This window comes from Hemicordylus capensis, chromosome 6 (assembly GCF_027244095.1).
Source record: "Hemicordylus capensis ecotype Gifberg chromosome 6, rHemCap1.1.pri, whole genome shotgun sequence".
NCBI classification, from domain to species: domain Eukaryota; kingdom Metazoa; phylum Chordata; class Lepidosauria; order Squamata; family Cordylidae; genus Hemicordylus; species Hemicordylus capensis.
In genome coordinates this window covers 49,023,502-49,049,246 of record NC_069662.1, presented here as the reverse complement: position 1 = coordinate 49,049,246, position 25,745 = coordinate 49,023,502, and the positions used below count along the sequence as shown (strand labels likewise).

Genomic DNA, 25,745 nt, shown 5'->3' with positions numbered 1-25,745 from the left:
GCAACAGGCAAGTTCTTGGTATTGTAATTGATACTTGCTCTAATGATGAGATGGAAGTCCTCTTTTTGTTTTGTTGTGTGTATGTATGTGTGTCTTATATTGTGGAAAAACTGAATAAAAATTATTGCAATGATCATGGCAATGATGCAATTGCAATGATGAAGGCAATGAAGGACCTCTAAACACGAGACCTCAAAACGGAGGCAAGACAAAAACACTTTAACTGGGGTTCAAAGAAATCCATGTGCACACATGGGCATTCCTAATTATCTGTTCTGACCAGATGTCCTCGAGACTGCTCTCAGACATACCATGCTAGTTTTGAGAAATGGCTTCTCGGGCACAGTGGAGGGTTCATGATTGCAAAGGGAGCTTCCAAAGCATCATTACATATGAAAATGTTTCTCATATGGTGCTTTCAATATAAGCTCTGGAAACTGTGCATTTAACTTTCTATAAATAAAATTAGACTGCAGATCATTGTGGGAGATTTTTTTAAAAATCTCTGAATTTTTATGCCAACAAATCAATTTCATGCAATAGAAATATCCTAAAATAAAGCACATTTCCTGCTACTATTAAACACAAGATATACTGTAGTAGTATTTTTAATATGCAGTATTTTAAAATGTCACCCATTACACCTGTAATTTTTTTCTGTTTGAGAGATAATGAACTCTATTCAGATTAGGAAAGATCCACGGATAAACAAGAATGCTTGAAAAAAACATATGCTAGTTATATCTTTAGATCAGCAATTGGTGGGAAACATACTTCTACACCTGCTTAGTGAATTGCTAAGCAACTGCTTAGGAATTCTGAAGATGTGATGGTACGAATACAACGAGTATTTATATACTGCTTTTCAACCAAAGTTCCCAAAGATACATACATAAATTAATTAATTAATTAAATGGCTGCCTGTCTCCAAAGGGCTCACAGTCTAAAAAAGAAACATAAGAAAGCCAACAGCAGCAGCCACGGGAGGGATGCTATGCTGGGTTTGGATAGGGCCAGTTGCTCTCCCCCTGATAAATAAAGAGAATCACCACTTTTAAAAGGTGCCTCTTTGCTCAGTTAGCAAGGGTTAAGTAAACAAAGCATCATGAACAAGAATTTACTTTATTTCAAAACCTTGGACTATCTGTATTTGATATATCCATTTTTTTCAAGATCTGAGTCATGTTTTATTTTATCAATTAAATTCTGCACCTTTATAAAAATACAAATTACAAGAGAGTTAAAACAGATTTAACAATAAAAATAAAACAACCCAGGTAGACTGATTTAAATCAAGGCAACTTAAATAGCTATGTATAAAAAGTGCCCCCCAAGCCAATTTCAATTACTGATTTAAATCAAGGACTTTATTCTATACATACTTCCTAAACATGGTACATACTGATTTGCTGCAATAAATAATCAAAACATATTGACTTAATGTTGCTTCATTCCAACTACCAGGCCTTGTATCTTTTTGTTGCAGTTTGCCACGTTTTATCTCTCTCTCTTTTTTATCCAAAGGGATTTCTTCAAAATATTCCAAATAGGATCTGTTTTACAACTGGCAGCCCTGAAAGATTTTTGTAAATTGGTACTAGTTGGAAATAACACTAGAAGAGTATGAACTATTGTCTTGTATGATGATTTAAAAACATACACACATCTTTGTCATAAGAACAGCCCCGCTGTATCTGGCCCAAGACCCATCCAGTCCAGCATCCTGTTTCACACAGTGGCCCATCAATTGCTTTCAGGAAGCCCACAGGCAAGAGCTGAGGGCATGCCCTCTCTCCCACTGTTGGATCCCTGCAACTGGTATTTAGAGGCATCTTGCCTCTCAGGCTTAGAGGTGGCCTCACCGGATTTCCGTTTACCAGTAGAACTCCGAGCTGGTTCAAACTTGAACCAGGTCTGTTTTGGCCAGGCCCCAAACCGAACCAGGCTGGGTTGAATCCGGTTCAGATTCAAGTCAAACTGGCAAAACTGGTTTTTGTGTACATCCCTACTAAACAGTTTTATGTAGATGCTAAAGAGCATGGGTCCATGTTCTGTGGGATCCCACAGTGTAAAAACCATGGAGGGAGTAGTAGTCCCCCAATGCCATCTTCTCAAATTAGCTCTCCAAATAAGAACAGAACCACCACAAAACAGTGTCTCCAACCCCCATGAATGATATCATAGTCAGTGGTACTGAAAGCCAGTAAGGGGGCCAGGAGAATTAACAGAGTTGCACACCCCTTGTACTTCTCCCAGCATAAGTACAACCAAAGCCATTTCTGATGGCATTTAAGCAGACCAAAACAGATCTAGATCAGGGTTTCTTAACCTTTGGCCCCCAGATATTGGACTACAACTCCCATTATCCTCAGCCACAAAGGCCATGTCTGGGGATGATGGGTATTGTAGTCCAACATCTGGGGGCCGAAGGTTAAGAAACCCTGATCTAGATGATCAGTCTGGTCCAAGAATGTCTGGAGTTGTGCAGCAACTATGCTATGCAATACCTTGCTTAGGAAGAAGAAATGTGTGACCAGCCAAAGCCATTATAATCATCAGGGCCCAGGAAGTCTTCTTGAGCAGTCTCATTATCACTTCTTTCAAGGCAGCTGGGACCATTACCTTTTGCAGGGAGGCACTGATATTCTCCTAGACTGAGCTGGACAGCCCCATGTTACTATAAGCCATAATGAGCCAGGGTCAAATATGGAGGTGGTATGCCACACACAAACCCCTCATCCACATTCTTGGGCCACAACTAAACATTCATTCAGCAAAAAAGAAAAAAGAAAAAAAGAAAGAGAATCCGATGGTGTACTGGGCACAACAACTGACTGAACAGAAGAACTGGCAGTATCTAGTTTGCAGCAGATAGGTGTGACTTTAATCAATGAAGTGCTTAGCAAAAGATCACAGCAAGCCACTGACATGTCCTCCACCTCCACGCACTGGTCAGGCTGTAGAAGACTGCAGGCTATTCAGAAATGCTCCACTGGACATCACTGCACAAACATGATGGTGATGGAGAAGAATTGATTTTCCGCTGCCATCACCACCACAAAGTAAGGTTGAAAGTAAGCTCTTACCTGTGGCTGCTCAAATTCACGAAGCGTTTTGCCATCTGTGTTTAAACTGTTCTCCCTAGCTACTTCATTGTTCTTAACTACCCAGTAAGACTAGGGGCTGAACAGGCTCTATTCAATGGGGGAAGGAGCTTGGCAGGATTTGTGTCCATTGCTCAAATTATCTCCAAATCTCAAAGACACTAGAGTTTTGACAAGAACACCAGCCATGCCAACAGGAAGGTTCCCAATGGGTGGCTCTTAGGAGTCCTCAGATTTTATTAGCCTTTGTGACATGCCACCGCCCCCACCGCCCCGGTTATTTCTAAATCTATTCTGGAAGTCAAAAGCAAAGCTGCTACTTCCAAATAAACTATATCCTGCCCAGCTAAGAGCAGCAAATTCAGAGATTTACCTGGTATGTGCACTGGTGAGGACATTCTGAGTAAGCCTATGGTTTTCATAGCAGCCATGCAGTTCTGAGCCATACTAGACAAGGTAGCACTATACTAGACAAGGTAGCCTTGGAATGGATGTTGAGCTCAAGACTACAAACTTAGGGCTTAACATCAGGTCAGAGACCACCACCTCTTTGAGCTCAGGCAGGGAGACTGATAAGCAGCATTATACCACCAAAATCCCTAATCTGTCCCAGAGTTTTAGTATGTCCATCACCATATTCTGTGACAGAGTGTTGTGTACATTAATTATACATTGTGAGAAGTACTTTCTTTTGTCCATTCAGAATATATGGTCAGTTTAATTGGTCAGTCCTAAATTCTATTATGAGAAAAATGACCCCTCTCCATCATGACCAGGTTTCAGTTTCAAGAAGATTGGCTGAGGGGGATGACACTTATCGACCAATGAGAGATCAAGAGACAGCAGCTCTAAATTACAAAGAGGCAGTAAATTTGAACATTAAGGGGAACTTCTTAACTCTAAGAAGTTCAGCAATGCAATATGAATATGCCAAGTTCCCTTATTTGAACAATTAGCATATGTGGGTGGACTTTGCTGATGCATATGATTATTCTGATCATAAATTCTGAACTGTCTTGGCACAATATTTTTAAATAAATTTATATATAGTATGGGCAGCTTTGCATATAGTCACTGGAATGGAAAAAGCAGCTAAAATTTGAATGCATTAATGCAGCATCATAAATGTCTTCCTGTCCAGATAAAACTGCTTAATCATCTGTCTTCAGATATCAGGCAACTTATATTCCGCAAGTTGCCAGTCATGGGGTAATGACAGCTGACTCGCTATTTTATTCTTCAGGAGTCTGAAGACTGCTTTAAGACTATGTCAGCCCCACATAAATAACTTACAAGCGGAAAGAGTGGAGAGGCAGGGAATTGCTTCATCCATGGTGCATATGCAATGCTTATGCACCAAGCGTTTTGTTTTATTTTTAAAAAATTATATCCTTTGATCACTTCAAAGTGTCAAGGCAGATTACAAAATCATAATACATACAATAATACACAACAAATTACATTGTAAGAAGCACCAGCATGACAAGAGAATTAAATACATTCGGAGAACTTCCCAATTAAAAGCATGCTGAAATAAATAAAGTTTTAAATGGCACTAGAAAGTTAAAAGGAAGGGAACTAGCTGGATCTCCTGGGGAAGGGCATCCATTACGGGAAAGGCCCTCTCTTGTGTGGCTGTCAGATGGTTGGTGTATGTACAAGAGGCTTAACTATGGTTAACGCAACTGCAAACCATGGTTTGTAAACCAACTTGGTGTTTTCTGGTTTTAATGTTTAATTGTGTTTTAAGGTTTTTAATGTAACTTTTATGTAATTTTATTGTATTTTACCTTTTGTCAGTCAATCTCTTTATTTCGGTCAGCGACCAGCATGATTTTACCTTTTGTAAACTGCCTTGAAATTTATTATGAAAGGTGGTATAAAAATTGAACAAACAAACTTCAAACCATGTTTTCAGATTCTGGTTTAAGAGGGCCAATACGTTATCAATGAATCATTAAGAACCATAACCAAATTTTACATCTGCACAGGGCCTAGTTTCTGGTGTGCTGCGCTGTTTTATTTGGCACCAGTCTGCTTGATGTGCAGTTACTACAGCCTTGTAGTTTAACCAATTAATGGACTATTTTATTCTATACTTATGAGTGGAACAAAATTCCTACTTCTATCTGACCACCTTACTCAATCCCTTAAAACACAGTTGTTCCTCAAAACCTTCCTTTCCTGGGCCAAACTACTATACATGAAGAAGCTATTTCCTCAAACTTTTCCAATTCTATGGTTACTTGTTTATTATGCCCCAATTGTTCCCATTGACTTTGCTGTGTATGTCAGAGCTAATTCTCACTGGGGTGACAAACCTGTGTCTGGGTTGTGCCACTTTCAGAAAGCAAGTGGAAGATGTAATATTTCCAGAAATTTTGAATTTATGAAAAAAAAATCAAACAGTTCCCCCCATCTTTTTCTGGGAAAAAAAACCAGAACTGTTTTAAATTCACAAAATGAACAATGTGCAGCTTAAAGTAAAGTTGTGCCGTTGAGTCAGTTTCAACTCCTGGCAACCACAGAACCCTGTGGTGCTCTTTGGTAGGAGGGGTTTACCATTGCCTCCTCCCACGCAGTACAAGATGATGCCTTTCAGCATGTTCCTATATTGCTGCTGCCCGATATAGGTGTTTCCCAAAGTCTGGGAAACATACCAGCGGGGATTCCAACCATCAACCTCTGGCTTGGTAGTCAAATCATTTCCCCACTGCACCATTAGGTGGCTATGTGCAGCTTAGTTAACACATAATACTTTCCCTTTTAAAATAAAATTAAGGCATGTATACTTTACCATAAGCATACTATACAATAATTTCAATTATAAGGAGCAAGGCAGGACCAAAACAGGGAGTATCCTGTTCCCGCTGCCTTTTCGAAAATAAGGCTGGCCTATCCATTAAAAAAAAAATTCCTGTCCCAGAACATCTCATGGTTCTCATGAGAAATCTATTTACAGGACAGAAAGCCATAGTCCAGACAGAACATGGTGAAACAGACTGGCTCCAGATCGGCAAATGAGTAAGATAAGGCTGTATACTTTCTCCTTTATTCAATTTATATGCTGAAGCTGGATTGCAAGAAGATGAGCATGGTTTTAAAGTTGGAGGGTGAAACATCAATAACCTGCACTATGCTGATGACACCACTTTGATAGCAGAAAATGCAGATGATCTGCAAAGCTCTAATAATGAAAGTCAAGGAGCACAGTGAAGAAATGGGACTACAACTACATGTAAAGAAGACTAAAATAATGATAACGGGTAAAGCAACCAGCCTCAGAATTGACAATGAAGACACTGTAGTGGTGGATAGCTTCTGCCTTTTAGGATCAACCATCAACAGTAAAAGATCCAGCAGTCAAGAAATATGCTGCAGACTAGCACTTGGTAGGGTTGCAATGAAGGCCTTGGAAAGGATATTTAGATGCTGTGACGTGTCTACACCTACAAAGACTAGAATTGTTCAGACAATGGTTTTTCCCATGATACTCTATGAATGCAAAAGCTGGATTCTGAAGAAACAGAATAGAAAAAGTATTGACGCTTTTGAACTTTGGTGCTGAAGAAGACTTTTGAGGATCATGGAGAGCCAGGAAAACAAACAAATGGATCATAGAACAAATCAATCCAGAATTTCCACTCGAGGCACAAGTGACCAGGCTCAAATTATCATACTTCAGATACATTATGTGAAAACCCAGCTCCCTTGAGAAGTCTAGAATGCTGGGAAAAGATGAAGGAAAGAGAAGAAGAGGACGACCAGTAGCAAGGTGGATGGACTTGATTACAACAGCAATGAATGCACCACTGAGAGACCTTAAAGACCACGTTGAAGATAGATAATCTTGGAGAGAATCTATCTATATGGTCACTAAGAGTTGACACTGACTTAACAGCACTTAATCAATCGATCACTGGAGCAAGCTGAGGGCACACAGGCCATAGAGAGGATGATCTCCTACACTGTGCAAGAAAGATCTTCAAGCTACTGCAACTTGAGGTATCTGAACATGTCTGATAATTTGCCAGTTGAAGATTAGAGGAGTTGAAAACAGGTAAAAACAATCAACACCTTAGCAAATAAAAGGTAACTTATTACCTAAAACAAGTCTTCCTGCAGTCAGTACCTAGACCAGAAACAGAAGAAACTCATTTTCTGAGCTCTCTTATTAACAATTAATACTATTGTTAACATTGTTCTTTTATAATCAATAATATCCCTATAAACGATGGAGATTAGAGACTCTGGCTGTCAAAGTGAGGGAAATTATTCAAAGTAGCCCCACTGAAATTAAAAGGACTAGTTAATTTGTCCTTCTAATTTGAGTGGGACTACTTTGAGTACTTTTTCTCAGTATGTCAGTCAGTTTTAAGAAAATTGAAAAGTAGTTTCATTGCATTGCTTCTAATGGTGCACACATTTTGTCTCACTCTCTTCTAGTCAAACAGGTTTGAAGGTCTTAAGAAAATAATACAAACATGTCCAAAACTTAATAAATGCAGACGTGAGATGAGTGTGTGTACCCAACAGAAATCCCTGTTTCAGACCATCTTCAGTTCTTTAGATGAATTTGAGAGTGAGTTATATATAAACTCTATATTATACATAATTGATGTTTCATTGTCTTACACAGAACATCTTCATATTACATAGTAGTTAGAGAGCATTTTGAAGGAGTAATGGGCAGGAAGTGACGACAGTATTTTAAAATCATGTCCAATAAAGCATTGCATGCATAATTCTAAGAGAGAGAAAATATTTCATTTCCCCCCGCCCCCGCAATTTCCCCAGAGTTTACAGTTTTCCCATACCTGGCTTTGGAAGAAAAGAATGGAACACACACTCCCGCTTCAAGTCCCCACCGCCCACTCCTGGCCTTCACATCTCTAGGTGAATGACCATCTATTCCCCACAAAAACTTATGACCATCTATTCCCCACAAAAACCTTGCACACAGAAAGCTATCGTGTCAGGGAGAAGGCTAGACTATAACTCTTGTTCCTTGATATCTAGTTTTCTAAGTGGAGGGATTATTTTGTATGAAGGAGCATTCAGTCATGCAAAATCCCACCTGCAGTCTTGATGTGGTGCAACTCACATCAAGTTGCCGTGCTGGCAACTTCCGCTTTTGCCGGGCAATGGGTGCATGCATACCGGCAACTTCCGCTTTTGCTGGTCAACGACGGGGCCAGGGGCGGCAGGGAGGAACGCTGCCACCCTCAAAACTTTGCTTTTAAGTGCAGCCAGAGGGGGAAGAGCGGCAGGAGGGGTAAGTACAACCCCCCCGCCCTTAAAGCTAGACTCCCCCCACCCCCCGCTGGAATGGCCAGGTTCCGAACTGGTTCGGAGGCCTCTAACATGGCCTCTGGACAGGTTCGTGCACAGCACTATCTAGAATGTGCCTAGGGCTAAGTAAAACATTATAGCCTTTTCTGTGAAACACATGATTAATGCAGAATGCAATTAACCATTTGCGCCTAAGACCATAATTATTTCCAAGTGAACATCTTGTCAGAACCCGTACGCATAGTTATGTGGGGGTAGACACAAATTTATTGAGGATTAGAAATTGTTTTGTACCATTTCTTACAAGTCACAAAAAACAAAGAATGGTAAAAAGTAAGGCAAATCTTGATTAGAGAAAGATGTTGTCTCCCTGAGGTGGTTGTTCGTCAGCTTATTCAGATTCTGCATGATCTGGAGCTAATGCAACAATAGGGGATCTGGAAGAAACCCAACATGATTTTCTTAGGCAGGGATGGGTACCACTGATTGCTGTCCAGATCCAGACCTTGAGTTTACATTTAATGGACTGACAACTGACAGTACAGTTGCCTCAAAAAAGGAGAGTTCCAAGAAGTATGAGAAAGCAACAAAGTTCCAAATAGATTTCTACTGCTGGTATCATACTAAAACTTCTTGACCATGAAGTTTATTTTCTTATTAACGCTTGCACAATTAAATGGCTGCAATCTGCATGGGAGTGAGAGAGCACATATGAGTGAAGGCACAGAATAGTACAAACATGGGACTTTCTTGGGGTTCCAGCTCCTGATTAAATGGCAGCACAAAGAGCAAACAAGCTTTAATTGCCAGGTGCAACACAGGAATTCCAGTGCAAAGTCATCATGATTAGAAGCTACCTGTTGTCCACACTACTGCAACTGAATAGGAGAAAAATAATGCATTTCACTCAACGTCAGTGTACACAAGACGTTAAGACCTTCCTTGGAACGAAGGAACAAGGGAACAAGAACTTACACAGCACCACTGTATGAAAACACACCAGCCTTTGTCTTGTAGAAACTGATGCCTATTTACAAGAGAGTCCCCTTGATAAGGCTCCCTTTCAAAGGCTGCTTTGCCAGTCTGCATTAATGAATTTTCACAGTACACACAAGAGAAAGTTTACAGTTCTCAAAAATATTACTTATAAACTTTAACTTTTCATAAACTCAGTTCCCCTTATTTGTACTCAAAAGTTCAGTTTGGCAAAACCCTGAATGTGCAACTGAGTTTGTCAGGAGGAATCTAGAAGAGTAAACATGTTAGTCTGCTACCACAAGAGTCCTGTAACATCTTCAAAATTAACCAATTTATTATGGCATAAGCAACTGTCTGCTTCATAATGTCTTCCTCAGATATGAAGACGTCTCAGGGCCATCTGCATGTTACCTTCATATGAAGCACTTTCCCATGGTAGCTCGCTTCTGTAGGGATTAAGTGTGCAATTTGTCAATGAATCCTCCAAATCACATGAAAGGTTTCTATGAGAGCCAGAGAGCTAGTGGATATAGTATCTATACATTAATTTAACTTGTTCGAAGGAGTCCTGGATACAAAACCCAACTCTCAGAATAAAGACAGGTTGCTTACCTGTAACTTATGATCTGGAGGTGATCCATTGTCAGTCATGAGAAATGGGTTACTGTGCCTGCACAGGGACCTCTCAGATGGATTAAGTAGTTCCTCTTTGGCGCTCCTGCCGTGCACATGCTCCGTGCCTTGCTTTTCTTGGAAGTTGGGCACCATTTTGTCTCAGTTTCTTGGAGATCCGTCTGATGACAGACAACCCACACAGTGTGGGATTCATTGATCAAGGAGGTAAGTCAGTGTTGTTCTGAAGATGCTGCAGAGGGGAGGTACAGGTGGGTCTCATGACTGACAACAGATCACCTCCAGATCATAAGTTACAGGTAAGCAACCTGTCTATCTGGAAGTGATCCATTATCATAATGAGAAATGGGTGACTAGCTAGCTTTTTATCCTTGGTGGAGGGTGCAACGATTTCATCCACTATTGGAGGATCCTCTTGAGTACATCTCTCCTGAAGTTGGCCTCTGCAGGCAAACATAAGTATACAGCTTAATGCTTAATGAAAAGCAGGTGCGTCGACCAGGTGGCCGCTGCACATATGTCCTTGAAGCGGAGGCCAGATAAATGAGCAGCGGAGGTAGCATATGCTCTCGTGGAGTGTGCTCTAATTAATTTGAGAGGTTGTTGATTCTGTAACTTGTATGTTAAGAAAATGATCTCCACCAACCATTGAGAAAGTCTATGCCTAGAAACGGGCAGACCCTTATCCTTGCCTTTGAATAAGACGAAGAGCATTTTGGTCCATCTAATAGTCGCTGTACATTTTAGGTAATACAGTAGACATCTCACATCAAGAGAGTGTAGCACTTTGTCCAAGCGAGAGTCAGGATTTTGAAAAAAAAGAGGGAAGAATGATGTTTTGATTCAAGTGGAAGTCCGTTACCACTTTTGGTAGGAAGGCAGAGTCAGTATGCATCACTACTTTATTCGGATAGAATTACATGTATGGTGCATCTGCACACAAGGCAGTTAACTCGCTCACCAGGAGGGCAGTAGTAATCGTGATTAAAAAGGCGGTTTTAAGTGTCAGATATTGAAGGCTGGCTTCAGAAAGGGGCTCAAAGGGAGCTTTCATCAGGGAGGCTAAAACCAGGGAAAAGCTCCATTGCTCAGTTGGGGCTCAGACTGGGAGATAAAGATTATTAACATCCCTCAAGAACTTTTTGCACATTGGGTGTGAGAATACAGAATGACCTTGCCAGCCAGCATGCTTCGAGGAAATAGTGGCCAGGTGAGCCCGGAGGAACACATTAGCTAAGCCCGCTTCCTTGAGGTTCGTGATATATAACAGGACTGGAGTGGGAGAAGCCTTGAGTTGATGAAAACCATGCTCTTTTGCATAAAAAGCGAAGCACTTCCATTTACTTGCGTAATTTCTTTGAGTGGAAGCTCTTCGAAAGTTGAGAAGGATATTTTTCAGTAGCCGACCTTCCAAGCCATGAGTCTCTCGAAAGCAGATCGGGATCAAGAGGAAGGTGACAATAGTTGTTGTGTATCAGTCTGAGTAGCGACGCAAACCAAGGTTGCCGAGGCCACCAGGGTGCCACTAAAATTGCTCGTGCATTGTCGTGTATCAGTTTGCTGATCACCCTGTTGATCAAGGGTTGCGGGGGAAACATGTAAAGAAGGGTCCTTCCCCAGTGATGTTGGAAGGCATCCCCCAAGGAGCCACGTTCAACGCCCATTCTGGAACAGTATTACAGAAATTTCTTGTTCGTTGCTGAAGCAAAGACGTCTATTTGAGGAACCCCTCATTTGTGTATCAGGAGGTCCAGGCAGGACTGTTTCAATTCCCATTCGTGATGTTGCTGGTTTGCAAAAGTCCTGCTGAGGTTGTCTGCCAAGAAATTTTGCAGCCCCTTGATGTGGAGAGCAGTTACGAAGATGTCCTTGGATACGCACCAAGTCCATAGTTGGGAGCTCAGAGTACAGCGAGTGCAACACCGTACTTCCCTTCTGGTTCACATAGGCTATCGCCGTAGTATTGTCCATCAATAAGTGCACAATTGAGTTTTGAATCAAGGGAACAAAGGACTTGAGTGCCAGATAAGCCGCCATCAATTCTAAAAAGCTGATGTGCATGAGGTGTTGTTGCACTGACCACAGGCCTTGTACTTGGTGGTCACCACATTGAACTCCCCAACCCAAGAGGGAGGCGTCAGTTGTGACACACAGTGACGGAATAGGGTTAACGAAGGGGACCCCGCTCAGAAGGTTTTCCTTCTCAGTCCACCATGTTAGGGATTTCAGTATCCATGGAGGGATGGATGTCCAGAAGCATTGCCTGGCTGTCGACGTTCGGTCGGAAGGTCCGGAGGTACCACAATCGAAGAGGCCGCATCTGTAAGCAGGTGTGGAGAACTGTGGATTTGCATGAAGCCATTAGGCCTAGCAATCTCTGGATGCAATCGGCATGTTGGCGAGGGCTGTCCACAAATTATCTTTCTTTCTTTCTTTATTATAAATAAAAAAAACCACAAAGTGGTCTATAAGGGCACAAATCTGCTGGTATCTGTCCAGAGATAAATAGGCCCATTTTGTCTGCATATCCAACAGGGCCCCTATAAGGTCTATCGATTTGACTGGTTGAAGTTTGGACTTGGCCCAGTTAACTTGGATCCCCAAGTCTTGGAGGAGATGTAGCGTGAATTGGATTTGAGATTCCAATTTGGATTTGTCGCTGTGCACTAAGAGCCAATCGTCGAAATATGGGAAAATAGCGATCCCTCACATTCTCAAATAAGCTATGACCACAGACATACATTTCATGAAGACTCTGGGCACTGTAGATATCCCGAAGGGCAGCACCCTGTATTGGAATGCTAAACTTCCTATGGCAAATCTTAGGAACTTGCAATGGTTTTCCTGGATCTCGATATGAAAATACGTGTCCTTGAGATCTAATGGCAAGCCGCTCCTCCTTGGCTAGGAGTGGAAGAATTCCTTGCAACGTTCTCATATGGAATTTCCGTGTATCCACATACTGGTTTAGGTTGCGGAGGTCCATAATGGCCCTGATTCCTCCATCTTTCTTGGGGACGAGGAAATATCGGTAATAAAAACCTCTTAGTCAATCTGTCCACCGCACCGGAACTACTGCACCTTTCTCCAGCAAGGCATGAAGTTCTTGCCACAGGGCCGGAGTCGGAGAAGTGGACTTGATGCCCTCAAAACTTGGCAAAGTTGTGAACTCGATTGCATAGCCAGAGTTGATAATTCGTAGGACCCATTGGTCAGATGTTATCTGGTGCCATGTTGAGGCATGACTGGCTAGTCTGATGATGTTGGGTGGCAAGCAAGTAGGTATCAAGGGCATGCCACAGACAGTCAGTGCAATGGTATTGGAGGCTTCGGCTGGTGATGATGGTGCAAGCAGTGGACAGTCTCCTGGATCAAAGAGACTGCTTGGTGGTATCTTTAGCAGCATAAGGACCTAGGTTTTTGTTTCATTGTGTGTAACCCTTCTTGTGATAGGGTTTAAAATGCTTTCTGCAGTCCTTTTGGTCCTGATATCTAAACCTGGAGTGTTGATGGTTGTAGGATCAGTAATGGGAAGAGCCCTGGGAGGATGTGGCTGCAGCAGAAAAGCTCTTAGCCATGAATTTAGACTTTTTAAGAGTCTCCATGATTGAGTCTGTGGACTCGTTGAAAAGACCTTTTCCATCGAATGGAAGGTGTTCAATTCGATCCTTCATATCAGGGTTTAGAGTAGTAGATCATAGCTAAGCGTGGCATCTGAGAGAGACCGCAATCATCATAGTTCTGGACTTGGTCTCAGCCAGGTGTTTATAGGTGTTCAGTTGTTGTCTAGTGAGGTCACCACATCTATTAAGCATGTCGTCAAACTTTTTGACAAGGTCCTCTGAATTCAATGTGGTAAGTTCCTTTTGGAACGAGTCCCAGAGACAATAGTTATAGCGGGCCATGCAGGTCGCATAGTTCGCAATGCGAATCAAGAGGCTGGCTATGGAATAAATACGCCGCCCAAAGAAACCAGGTTTTCTACCCTCCTTGTTTGAGGGGGGTAGTATGGTGTTGGCCAGGTTTGGAAGACGCACAGTCAATTACTAAGGAATTCGGGATGGGATGTTTGAGCAAGTATAGATTATCCTCTTCTTGAATGTGATAGAGGGTTTCTAAATGTTTCAATGTAGGAGTCGATGTTTGCAAGACATCCCAGGAAGTTTTCGCTGCTTTGGTAATAACGGGCAACATTGGTAATGCTATGGGTTGCATGGATTGTACAGTCACCATCATTTTGTAAACAGGGTCTTGGAGGTCTGCAGTAGGGCGCTTGATCCCATGTTCTAACATCTCCGCCATTTGCTGAATCATTTTAGTATATGATTTCAGTTCCTCATTTGGGGATGTGGAGGGCCTTGGAGACTGATTCGAAGGTGGATCAGAAGGATGTCGTGGTGTGTCACTGTTGCAGTCCATGTCTGTCTCGGAAGATTCCGAGGAATCATAGCAATCATCTTCAGAGGATTCCAATGGTGCACCATTCCAATGGTGCACCAGATGGGGGTGGTGCTGGAGGTCAGGAAGGCAGGAGTGGATCCAGGACCGGTCTAAAGAGCACGAAAGGTAGTTGGGGAGGTGGTTCTATTGGCATCACAGATATGTCTACTGGCACCGGTGTCATTTGAACACACTGGCTCATAAGCACCGGGGGTGCAGGTGATTTTGAAGGTAAGGGTACCAAGGGTTGAACAGGTGTACCCTCTGCAGGACAATATTAGTTGGTTGACAAGGTAGCAGGCCTTGAAGCATGCGTTGCGTCTTCCACAACTGGAACTCTGCCCAATCTAGTCGTGTGGACAGTGAAAAATTATGCCGAAAACCACAGGCATGAATGGATCCTACGGAGGAACAAACTGTGGAGGTACAAAAGTAGGCGTTGGTTTCAAGGATGAAGCACTAGTAGGTGGAATTATAGTTGGTGCCGTCTAAGATGAAGACCTGGCCCCCATTCGGAGCGGGGAAATCAAGGGTTTTTTTTAAAGGAATATCCTTGTCGACATTGAGTTTGGTATCCAAACCGCCAGTCAGGAACCCCTGATATGTAGAACCTGAAGGGGTACTCATGGAGGAGTCCAGAGCACTTAGGAGGGATCACTTAGGAGGCATCATAAGCGGTACTGAACAGCGTAAGAGGCGATTTCAAGGGGTCCTCACTCGTGAGAGGGACAGCGGTTTATATTGTTGAAGAACAACAGTAGCTGTCAGGGAGGATGGATGAGTACGGTACAAGATACGCGTGTCGGTATCAAACGTCGACATTGATGAAGTTGAGTGAGCAACCGATGTAGACAGCACCAGGAAACTCGGCATCGACACTGATGTTAAGACGGAGGTAGCTGTCGACACTGATGGAAGGGCCCATGGCACCAAAGATGCCACCAAAAGAAGGGCAAACAGCCCAGCAGGAGTGCCAGTAAGTGGCAGCTTCAACAGAGTTGACGATGGCATCAGTGGTCGGTATAGGACTGTCGATGGTGAAGGAGATCTTGAACTTGACGAATGAGTCGATTTCAACTTGTGCTTCTTTGGAGACGGCGAACCACTGTCAGAGGTAACACAATGTCTTTTACAGTTCTTATGCCAGTGGTCGGTCAACTTGGGCTTCTTGAAGACAATCTCTTCGAGATTATCCCACAGGGTTTGAGACTGTGTGCGCACAGGCCCCGGGGCAGACATTGAGAGAGGGACCGTCAACGTCGGTGTCAATCCCAAGTTCGATGTCGATTCCGGCCTCAGCATCAGAGGACGCAGGGCATCTACATAGAGAGCCGCTCTGAGGTGCAAAGAGTTATTCTTTAAAATCTGCTTCGAAAAGGACCTGCAAATCCTACAAAAAGCTGGGACATGTTGCTCCCCCAAACGAAGTAAACAGAGTTCATATTCATCAGTTGAGGTAAGTTTAGCTTGACACTGAGAGCAACACTTAAACGTCGTCTTTTTCCTCTCAGCCATGACAGTTCCGACAGTAAGGCCGTGGAATAACAGTCACCAAATCTGATTCAAAGTCCCAAGAATAGTCAACTCACAGCCCGAAGTCTAAAGCACTGAAATCTGTCCGAGGAAATCTGAATTACGAAGCCCGAAGGAGAAAGAAGGAATAGTTGAGTCACAGCCCGAAAATTAAACACTAGAAATCTGTCCGAAGTAACACTTTCTTTTCTAAAACTGAGGAGCAATGAACCAGAGGTCTCAATGCATCAGTGGTTGAGAAGAAACTGAGACAAAATGGCACCCGACTGCCAAGAAAAGCAAGGCATGGAGCATGTGGATGGCAGGGAGGGGCACCAAAGAGGAGCTAGCTAATCCATCCAATAGGTCCCTACACAGGTGCAGTAATGAGGGATGTGCACAAAGATCATGGCAGAGGGGGCGCGCGCACGCTCGCTACTTCCGGCCGATGGGGGGAACGGGGCGGCAGGGAGGAACACTGCCGCCCTGAAGGGCTTAAAAATAACAGAGCACCGGCGAGGGAAATGCTGTGGGAGGGGTGAGTACACCCTCCCCTGCCCTTAAAGTACTACCCCTGCTGGTGCAGAAACGCCGAACCCTCCCCGCCCCAGCGCCGAAACGTTTCAGAGGCCTTCATAATGGCCTCTGAAACATTTTGGGCACATGTCTAGCAGTAACCCATTTCCCATGATGATAATGGATCACTTCCAGATCTTATCTAACCAAGCTGCAAGGATAAAATGGGATAACCCTCATTAAATTTAGTGAGAGTCTTACATCTTTGTGCCTGTAATTCTCTGATTTCAAGAAAAATAAATAAATCCTGAGTTTGACCACATGACTATACAACAAAGGCCATCCAAATTGATTTTTTTAAAACCCTTAACAAGCAAGCCAATAGTCTGCAGGCACTACAACCCAGGTAGAAATTGACTAAAGGAGCTCGCTTTGTCAAGGAGAGACTGCAAGCTTTGTTGCAGTGGAGCAAAATTTGGTTCAAAACATATTTAGTTACTCTCAACTGTGACAGAGCTAAGCACAGTATGTTGCCCCCTTTTGCTATACCCAAAGTATTAAGTAAAAGAGAAGATAGTTTTTGAACCTCAATACTGACATGTACAGTAAGGGATATACAGTAGGGAGGACTTGTATTGAGACCCAAAAGGTATGCTATCTCTACCAATTCCAACGTTATTAAACGTCTATCCAACCTTTCCTTCAAGAAGCTCAGAGCAATGTCTATGGTGTCTCTCCATTTTATCCTCTTAACAACTCTGAAGTAGATTAGGCTGAAAGTGTATGTGACCAGCCCAAGATCACCCAGCCAGCTTCATGGTGTAGTAGGGATCTGAACTTGATCTGGGGTGCCTGGTCTTAGTCTGGACTCACCACTACATCACACTTGCCAGGAACAGTAACTTTAAAACATAAGACAAGGCACTGGGGAATCCATAGGAGGAGGCGGCCGACAAACTGGGCCTTGAATAAAAACTCTGATATGATGCTCTGAATTCCTTGGAGAAAAGATAAAATTGCCACACACAAACCAGTTCACTAGCTGCCACAGACTCAGTTTTGCCAGACACTCCAAAACCACTGTGCATGTCACTGGTTAAAAAACAAACTCTACATTACAGACCAAGATCCAGGCAAGCAGACATGTTTTTGAGGGGCCTGCAAATTAAACAGAATTCCAGCAATGGAGAAAATTCTCTCTCCCCCGGCTTCAGGTTCGTTACAATACATACTTACATAGCTTAAGGCTAGTACAGCTTAAGGCTAGTCCAGGCTGAGACTTCCACATCCTGAACAATCTTACTATTTATTCACTGCTCCACACAAAATATGAACTAAAGTTCAAGAAACCAGAGACAAGTTAACTACCTAACATTTGTGTTGCTGTGCTATGGTAGCATGGAGTGCTGGAAAAATACTTGAGACTAGTAGGTGAGGCCCATCATTGACTGGGCAAAGTCACTGTGCATAGATTACACTGATAGGAAAGTTCAAGAATTTAAATATATGTAATATGCAAGTAAAAGAACAGTTTGAAATCTGTAGTATTTCAACTTTAAAAATTATTCATTTTATTTAATGAGAACCATATATAGTAAATTTGAATCTGAAAAAGATCTTCAGCTTCTCTTGGGCATGATGTTTTTGAATCACTGATCTGATTACAGAGTGTTAAAAATCAGTTGAGAACAGTGAAAATATAATTATATTCAGATTTGCTTTTTAAAAATATAGTATTTTAAAAATCCTTTCCCTTAGCATATCCCTGTGCAAAAAGTAGTGCATTCAGTGAATTTCAGTGGCAGGATTGTTCACACAAGCTTTTGTATCTGTAGGTAATTATGAAGTATGATATTAAAAAATTATTTAAATTTTCACCTAGCATATTCCAGCATAAAAAGTAGTGCATTCAGATAGTTTCAGTGGCAGGATTGTGTATGCAAAATTTGGTATTTGTAGGTCATCAGGAAGTATGACTTTATTTTTCACAAACAAAACATGTAGTAAAACTCAGGTACATTTTAATGTAAGGGTAGAGGAGAATGTCAGCTTGATGCTATCAAAGCAGCTGTATGTGGTGGCACAACATTTAACTAGCTCTCTATCATGCAAAGCAGCTCCAATCTACACAAATGCCTAACTTCTACCATCTCCATAACTTGAACTAATTGGACTGGCAGGCTTGTTTTACTAGTTCTTGCATCTCTCTCGTAACAGAGTCCACTGCTTGCACAAAAGCAGGTGATTGTAGCTGCTCATTAATACATGCACACATGTCATCCTAAGGAAACTGCTGACATTTCGTTTAAAAAAGGAAGCTAGTGCTGGTACAACCTGCAACCCTGTAAGAAAAAGAGACAGGTTGAGCACAAGGGTATAATGCTATCTCCCTTTGCTCTGTTCTCATATTGAATATGGTTATCTGGTGTACAGTTAGGAAACTCTCAGCTGGAACATTTCTAATTTTTAGGTGCCAATCACATTTTAGGCAGCAGAGGCAAACCTTAGCATATTATTTTTAAGCCCTAACTTGGCCTTTCATTACAAATAAAGAGAAGAACAAGTTTATTTTAGCTCTCACAATCACTTCTTCCATCACACCCAGTTTATAATTTCTGAATAAGAAGGCTATGATCAGTGAAAAACATTCACCAAGTACTATTAGTAATGTTTATGAAAAGGACACATAATTTATGTTAGTTTAATGTTCCTAAAATATGTACATTAGCCACAATTCTCTAATTCACAATAGATTGTCACTTTTAATGATAAAGTCATCAATTCTTCTATTTGCACCACCAGAAACTATGGACCACTACTTTAAAAAAAAAACCACAAAAACATTGGGCTATGTTAACTCTTAATTTCTGATTTTGTGTGGCAACTTCAAATTACCTCATTTCTGCAGTGGTAGGAGCATGTGTAACGGTGGTATCATTCAGAAATCACGTCAATTCTAGTTTCAATACAATTATTATTATTCAGGGCTATACTTATATAATTAGCAACTGTATCTAATAAGTACTTTACAGTATTTTACCATCTCTCACTCCCTCTCACATCAACCCTATAAAGTAGACCATCATGGGATGATGGTGGGTTGAAGGTTGAGGATTTTGTCAGGAGTAGCAGACAGAGAAATATCACCATTGCCTTTATGAGGTCCAAAGTTTTTATGTATACATAAATAAAATTTCAATGAACAATAAGTTTTTAAAAAGTCAACTGACCATCAGTATTCCCATTTTTACAGAGAAGGAATTGAGGCTGGGAAAGCGTCCACCAACTTGCCCAAGACCTTCCATGGAGATTGTGGCAGAGGTGAAATATAAATCAAGTTCATCTCCAACTCAAGACAGTCAAACAAGACATTTGTAGTGGCAGCTACAAATTTTAGCATTTATTCCGACTGTATGAAATCAACTCGCTAGTTCTCAGGCACCTTGCCTCATTAATCTATCCATTAATATTTGAGGATGCTAATATAAAGCACTGCTATAATACCGTTTGGTTTCTTTAAAAATCCAGATTCCCAAATCTGGGTTTTTCCCTTTCAGAAGATAAGAAATTTACAATCCTCATAATATGAAGATAACCTTAAAGTGGTCAAAGAAATGTCTGTGAGATGGGAGGCTGCATTCTTTCCAATAGTGGTGGAAATAATCCTAGACTCAACTCCTTTGTCTTTACGTGCAGACCACCAATATCATTATGAACAGTTATTTCTTCCACTATTATATTGTTATAAATTTGGCTGTCTTGATTACTGTGAATGGTCCAATTTGGACACACCGGGGCGGTCAGGAGAGAATTAGTAAGTATTCTTCAAGAGATTGGGGGGGAAAGATGAACCTGGATGGCTGGAAATCTCCCTTGCCTTTGGAAGGCAATATCCTTTAGCAGATGGAAGGGACACAAAACTAGTTTGAAGCAAGTTTGAAACTGGCCAGAGGATTAAGAATTTAGAGGTGTGAGTTGGCTGCAGATGAAGCCTGCAGTTGCTCTCTTTGGAAAACTGAAGCAGATTTGCAGTTGCCTGTAATCTTTTACTCAAAGACAAATAAACTGGGTAGCACCCCCCTTGCAATTCTCACTGCTTGGGGAATTTGGCTTCCCAGGTTGCAGAATACTTTTTTGACTTGCAATCAACTAAGGCTTCACTCATTGGTTATTGCTGAAACTTTTGTTCTAGTCTTGAAAAAAACAGAAGGCAGCTTACCGAAGCAGTAACTCTTTGGGAAGCTTTTTGTTAATCACAGCCTCATCGTTGTTTGAGAACATCTGCAGGGGAAAAAGCAACAACACATAATTAGCCTTTTACATTTTCATTATGGATAATATACCATGCAAAAACAGGTACGTATAAAAGGCAGAGGGAATTTTGCAGAAGCTAATCTGACAGGTGGTAGTTCATTGGGAAAGAGCTCTTTGTGAGGCAGCCTGAATGGGTGGCATCTAAAGAATGTGTGCCTTACATGAGTATGTTTGAAGTCTGATGTTTGAAATCAGTGTGGCTTCCAAAAGAACTTTTGTGATTGTGATGAAATCTGTCCACATTAACCATTTTATTGATAAGAATAGCCCTGCTGGATCAGGCCCAAGGCCTATCTAGCCCAGCATCCTGTTTCACACAGTGGCCCACCAGATGCCTCTGAGGAGCCCACAGGCAGGAGGTGAGGGAACTTCTCTCTTGCTGTTGCTCCCCCGCAACTGGTATTTGGAGGCATCTTACCTCTGAGGCATGATGCCTTGATATTATACTTGATTATTTTGCTCCCTCACTAGCAGTCCACAACAATCAGGAAAACCACCACACCACAAAAGTTCTCCAAGGTATTATAGTTTTGATTCTCTTCTGTTGGAACATATGGTTCTGCTAGAACTAGACGCAGGCTGAGTGGAGAGGACCTGTACCCCAATAGGATTATTAGTTGAATGGGTTCTGCACTTCTCAGGGATACAGATATTCTCCCACATAAGAATGACTTTTTTTTTGCCTTCCTGTGATATGTATAGCTTGGATCACTTGCTTGTGTTATCTTCCTCTGCCAGCACCTTGGTGTGCTGTTCATTTGGTTGTTTCTACTTTCTATTTGTGACTTATTGTGTTGAGAGAAATGCAACACGCACTGGGGCCGAGAGTTGTATTTCTAGATACAACTAGCCATTTATATCCAAAGTCCCATTGTTGACTCATGTAGGCCTATAACATTAACCCTAACACTGCAAACTAAGCCCTTCAGGATTTCAAACAAAAGTCTTTCTTATAGCATGGTTTGAAGGCACATGATGCTAAGAACCCTACAGAATGTATGCTACCCTGAATTCCATAATAGAAAAGAGGCAGGTGAGAAATGAGGAAATAAAGAAAGTTCAGGTATACTAGAAACACCTGAAATGTAAGTACCAAAGATCAAAAAGACAGAATTGAATGGCAGCAGAGCCATGCCGTTAGAATTTGAGTTTCCAGGATAAAAGTTATTACAGGTTCCACAACCAGGACAACGAATAAAAGAAACACTGGCCAACAACCAGACTAAAGAAGTGCTAGTGAAGTGAATACATAGTGTGCAACAGAGGAGGAAGGGGAGATCAATTTTCATTGATCTCCCCTTCCTTCTAATGCTCACTGTGACTCCTGGAAAAAACCTCTGAGTGCTATGCAGCCCTCAGTGACATATTGTAGAGCCCCCCTACAATGGAGGGAAGGAGAGGAAGCCAGATCGACCCTGACATGTAGCACACTGCATGTTCCCTCCACCAGAGCTTCTTTAGTTTGGCTGTTGGCCATTGGACTCACAATCCAGCATCTTGAGGCTCTCAGCTTTGTTAAACAAAGCCCTTTATAGCAAAGAAGCAATTCTTTTCTGCACACATTGCACCTGCAGGTTCATGTCTAGTGGAGTTGTCTAGGGTTGAGAGAGGGCTAGTATGAGCCTCCTCCCCTTGAATCCAAGTTTGGGACCAACTGGATTCTATCATTAGGCCAGAGTCTATTATGGAGATATCCAGCAATTTCTCTTATGGGATCAGACTGGATCACTTTCAGCTTGTCACACCTAAGGATGTGGACTCACTGCTTTGGCCTATGCACCCTACCACCTGTTCTCTTGACCCGTGCCCAACTTGGCTTATTTTATCTAACAATCAGATTATTAGAGAAGGTCTGGTAAAAATAAATGCTTATCTCAGGGAAGGTAGGATGCCTCCTTGTTTTAGTTAGACCAGTAGAAAGTATGACTTAGTTAGACTTAGTATGACTTAGTTAGACCAGTAGAAAGTATGACTTAGTTAGACTTAGAAAGTATGGATATAATAATTGGAATATTATTTTCTAATTAGGAAAAAACCCTACATCGAACTCCTCCAAGTTAGGCAACTATAGGTGATTGAGCAGGTAGTGGCCTCTCAGCTCCAGACAGTCTTGGAACCTGATTATCAGGGATGAAGAAATGTTGGCTTAGTTCACCAGCCAGCCAGAAGTTTTACCAGCCAGATGACTTCTTGAGATATGGTGGTACACTTGCTATTGGTAAGAAGCTACACCAGTCTGCTACATTGTATAAATGCACTCAATGATGATTATACATGAATACACAAGCGTAATTATTTTGTTTCTCAAGACTTCTTATAACATGCATGTGCCATTCAGTGAAATATTACAATGGCTGCAGCATTTGATAATGAGTATCACAGCAAACAATATTTTTAAAACCAACCTACAATGCCTTTATAGTAATGCATACCCTGAAAACTCTTCACCTGCTATTATTATTATTATTATTATTATTATTTATTTTTATCATATTTTTACACCGCCCAAAACTTACGTCTCTGGGCAGTTTACAAGAAGATTAAAAAGTAAAACATGAATTAAAAACAAAAGCAGAACAAAACAAAAAAATAAAAGCAAGAAATGTAAAAGACAGTTTAAAATTTTTAAAACAATATTCTAAAAACAACATTCAAAACAATTAAAACAATATCAGCTAATAAAAGTTAAAAGCCTGGGTGAAGAAATGCGTCTCTAAGGACTTTTTAAAGGATGTCAGAGATGGGGAGACTCTTATTGTACTAGGGAGCGCATTCCAAAGCCTCGGGGCAGCAACGGAGAAGGCCCATCCCTGAGTAGCCACCAGACGAGCTGGTGGCAAATGCAGATGGACCTCTCCTGATGATCTCAATGGGTGGCGGGGTTCATTACGACGAAGCCGTTCTCTTAAAAACCCAGGGCCCAAGCTATGTAGGGCTTTATAGGCTATGACCAACAATATTACTATATTGCTATTCCAATATTTGGTAAAATTAGTGGTGTGTCCGAACCGGTCCGGCAGCCATTCCAAAGAATGGCCGAACTGCCGGACCGGTCCGGCCCTGCCTGGTTCGGGTCCGGGTGGGGGGTATGTCTTTAAGGGCGGGGAGGGCTTGCTTAGCCCTCCCGCCTCCTTGCCCCCGCCAGCGCCCGTATTGTACTGTATAGGGGCGCTGGAAACCAGCCGCCCCCCCCCGCCGCCGCAGCGAAATAACCCCTAAAACCAGCCAGCCCTCCCTCCCTCCCAGCTACCTGCCCGCCCACCCGCCCGCCCACCCACTCACCCAGTCGCTCACCCCGGTGAGTCACCCGGTCGCTGGATAAAAAGCGAGAGGAGCTCCGGCACAGAATGGTGGCTTGCGCGCGCCGCAAGCCACGCCGTTCTCCGGAGGCCCGGTCTACCCGCCGGGAAAGGGCCGGGTAGACCGGGCCTCCGATCGCCGGAGGCCCGGTCTACCCAGCGATCGGAGCCCCGGTCTACCCGGCCCTTTCCCGGCGGGTAGCCCGGGGCTCCGATCGCTGGGTAGACCGGGCCTCCGGCGATCGGAGGCCCGGTCTACCCAGCGATCGGAGGCCCGGTCTACCCGGCCCTTTCCCGGCGGGTAGACCGGGCCTCTGGAGAACGGCGTGGTTTGCGGCGCGCGCATGCGCGCGCGTGCAAGCCACCATTCTGCTGGAGGCCTTCCAAGCGAGAGGAGCTCTGTGCCGGAGCTCCTCTCGCTTTTTATCCAGCGACCGGGTGACTCACCGGGGTGAGCGACTGGGTGAGTGGGTGGGTGGGCGGGCAGGTAGCTGGGAGGGAGGGAGGGCTGGCTGGTTTTAGGGGTTATTTCGCCGCGGCGGCGGGGGGGGCGGCTGGTTTCCAGCGCCCCTATACAGTACAATACGGGCGCTGGCGGGGGCAAGGAGGCGGGAGGGCTAAGCAAGCCCTCCCCGCCCTAAAAACAAGGCCCCCCTTCGGTGCCGGTCCGGACTTCTCCGGACCGTGCACATCCCTAGGTAAAATATTGGCAAAGTGCTATTAGATAGTGACAAGGACCCTGACCATTTTTTAAAAACAAAACAAAACACTACTTTCTTAGCATGTGGGTTTGAAGATAATCATTTCCAAACTAAATAAACGCCCCTGCATCTTTATATAAATTTCTCTAAGGCATACCTGTTGCTAATCCCATGTGTGGCAGCTCTTGCGAGAGCTCATGAACAGCTGCCCAGATGGCAATGGGGACAGGGGAGAAAATGGTGGTGGTAGCCAGCCGGCCAAGAAAATGGTGGTGAATGGCAGCTGGCCGGCCAAGGAAAATGGTGGCGGGGGTGGGCAAAGACAATGGCTGGCGGGGGAGATAGCCAACAGGCAGACAAAAAAGTGGCAGCGGGGGATGGGAAGAGAAAGCAGCGGCAGGCAAACTAGAGGCGCAGATGCTCTGCACCTGGCCCAGCTAGTTTTTTATAATTAATTTCCTTGATTTCAGACAAAGAGAGAGACAATAACACACACTATCATTTCATTCTGCCCAGCCAGTCACTACCTGTCCCTGGATGAGGATGAAAAACATGCTCTCTGACTGAGGAGGTACGAACTGTGCACTTTTTCTGCTGCTGCTGCCCTTTCCCTGTCGCTGCAGGGGAAGCATGAGTTGAGAAGCCGGGGAGAGTGCAGTGTGCAGTGTGGCGGCTGTTGCATCAGTGGGGGAGATTGGAGGTCGTCAGGAACTGGAATTGCTCCTTACAAGCAGCCTCACACTCCCTCCCTCCTAGCCCTGACTCACAACTTGCAGCGAGAGCAAATGGCCAGCGGTGAGTCAGTGACTTTGCTCAGCCAGCGCCGCACGAAGCATCTCTCCCTTTCTCTCTTCCCCTCCTGGACTCCTGGCCACTGACGAGAGTCGAGAAGAGAAAGAGAGAGAGAGATGCAGCATGAAGATGTGTGCAGCACTTGCTGAACCAAGTAACTAGCT

At 43.1% G+C, this 25,745-nt stretch overlaps 1 protein-coding gene across 12 annotated transcripts in view; it reads right to left on the bottom strand.

Annotated features, from left to right (window-relative positions):
* Positions 1 to 25,745, bottom strand: part of FBXL20 (F-box and leucine rich repeat protein 20) — a 113,331-nt gene that overhangs the window by 53,598 nt on the left and 33,988 nt on the right. For 11 of the 12 annotated variants that reach the window (XM_053260886.1, XM_053260888.1, XM_053260879.1 and 8 more), the window contains one exon: positions 20,695 to 20,756. In XM_053260886.1, coding sequence (XP_053116861.1) covers positions 20,695 to 20,756 — 62 coding nt within the window. Of the gene's footprint in view, positions 1 to 20,694; positions 20,757 to 25,745 lie in introns of those variants that run through there. The other variant, XM_053260891.1, reaches the window with a different exon arrangement.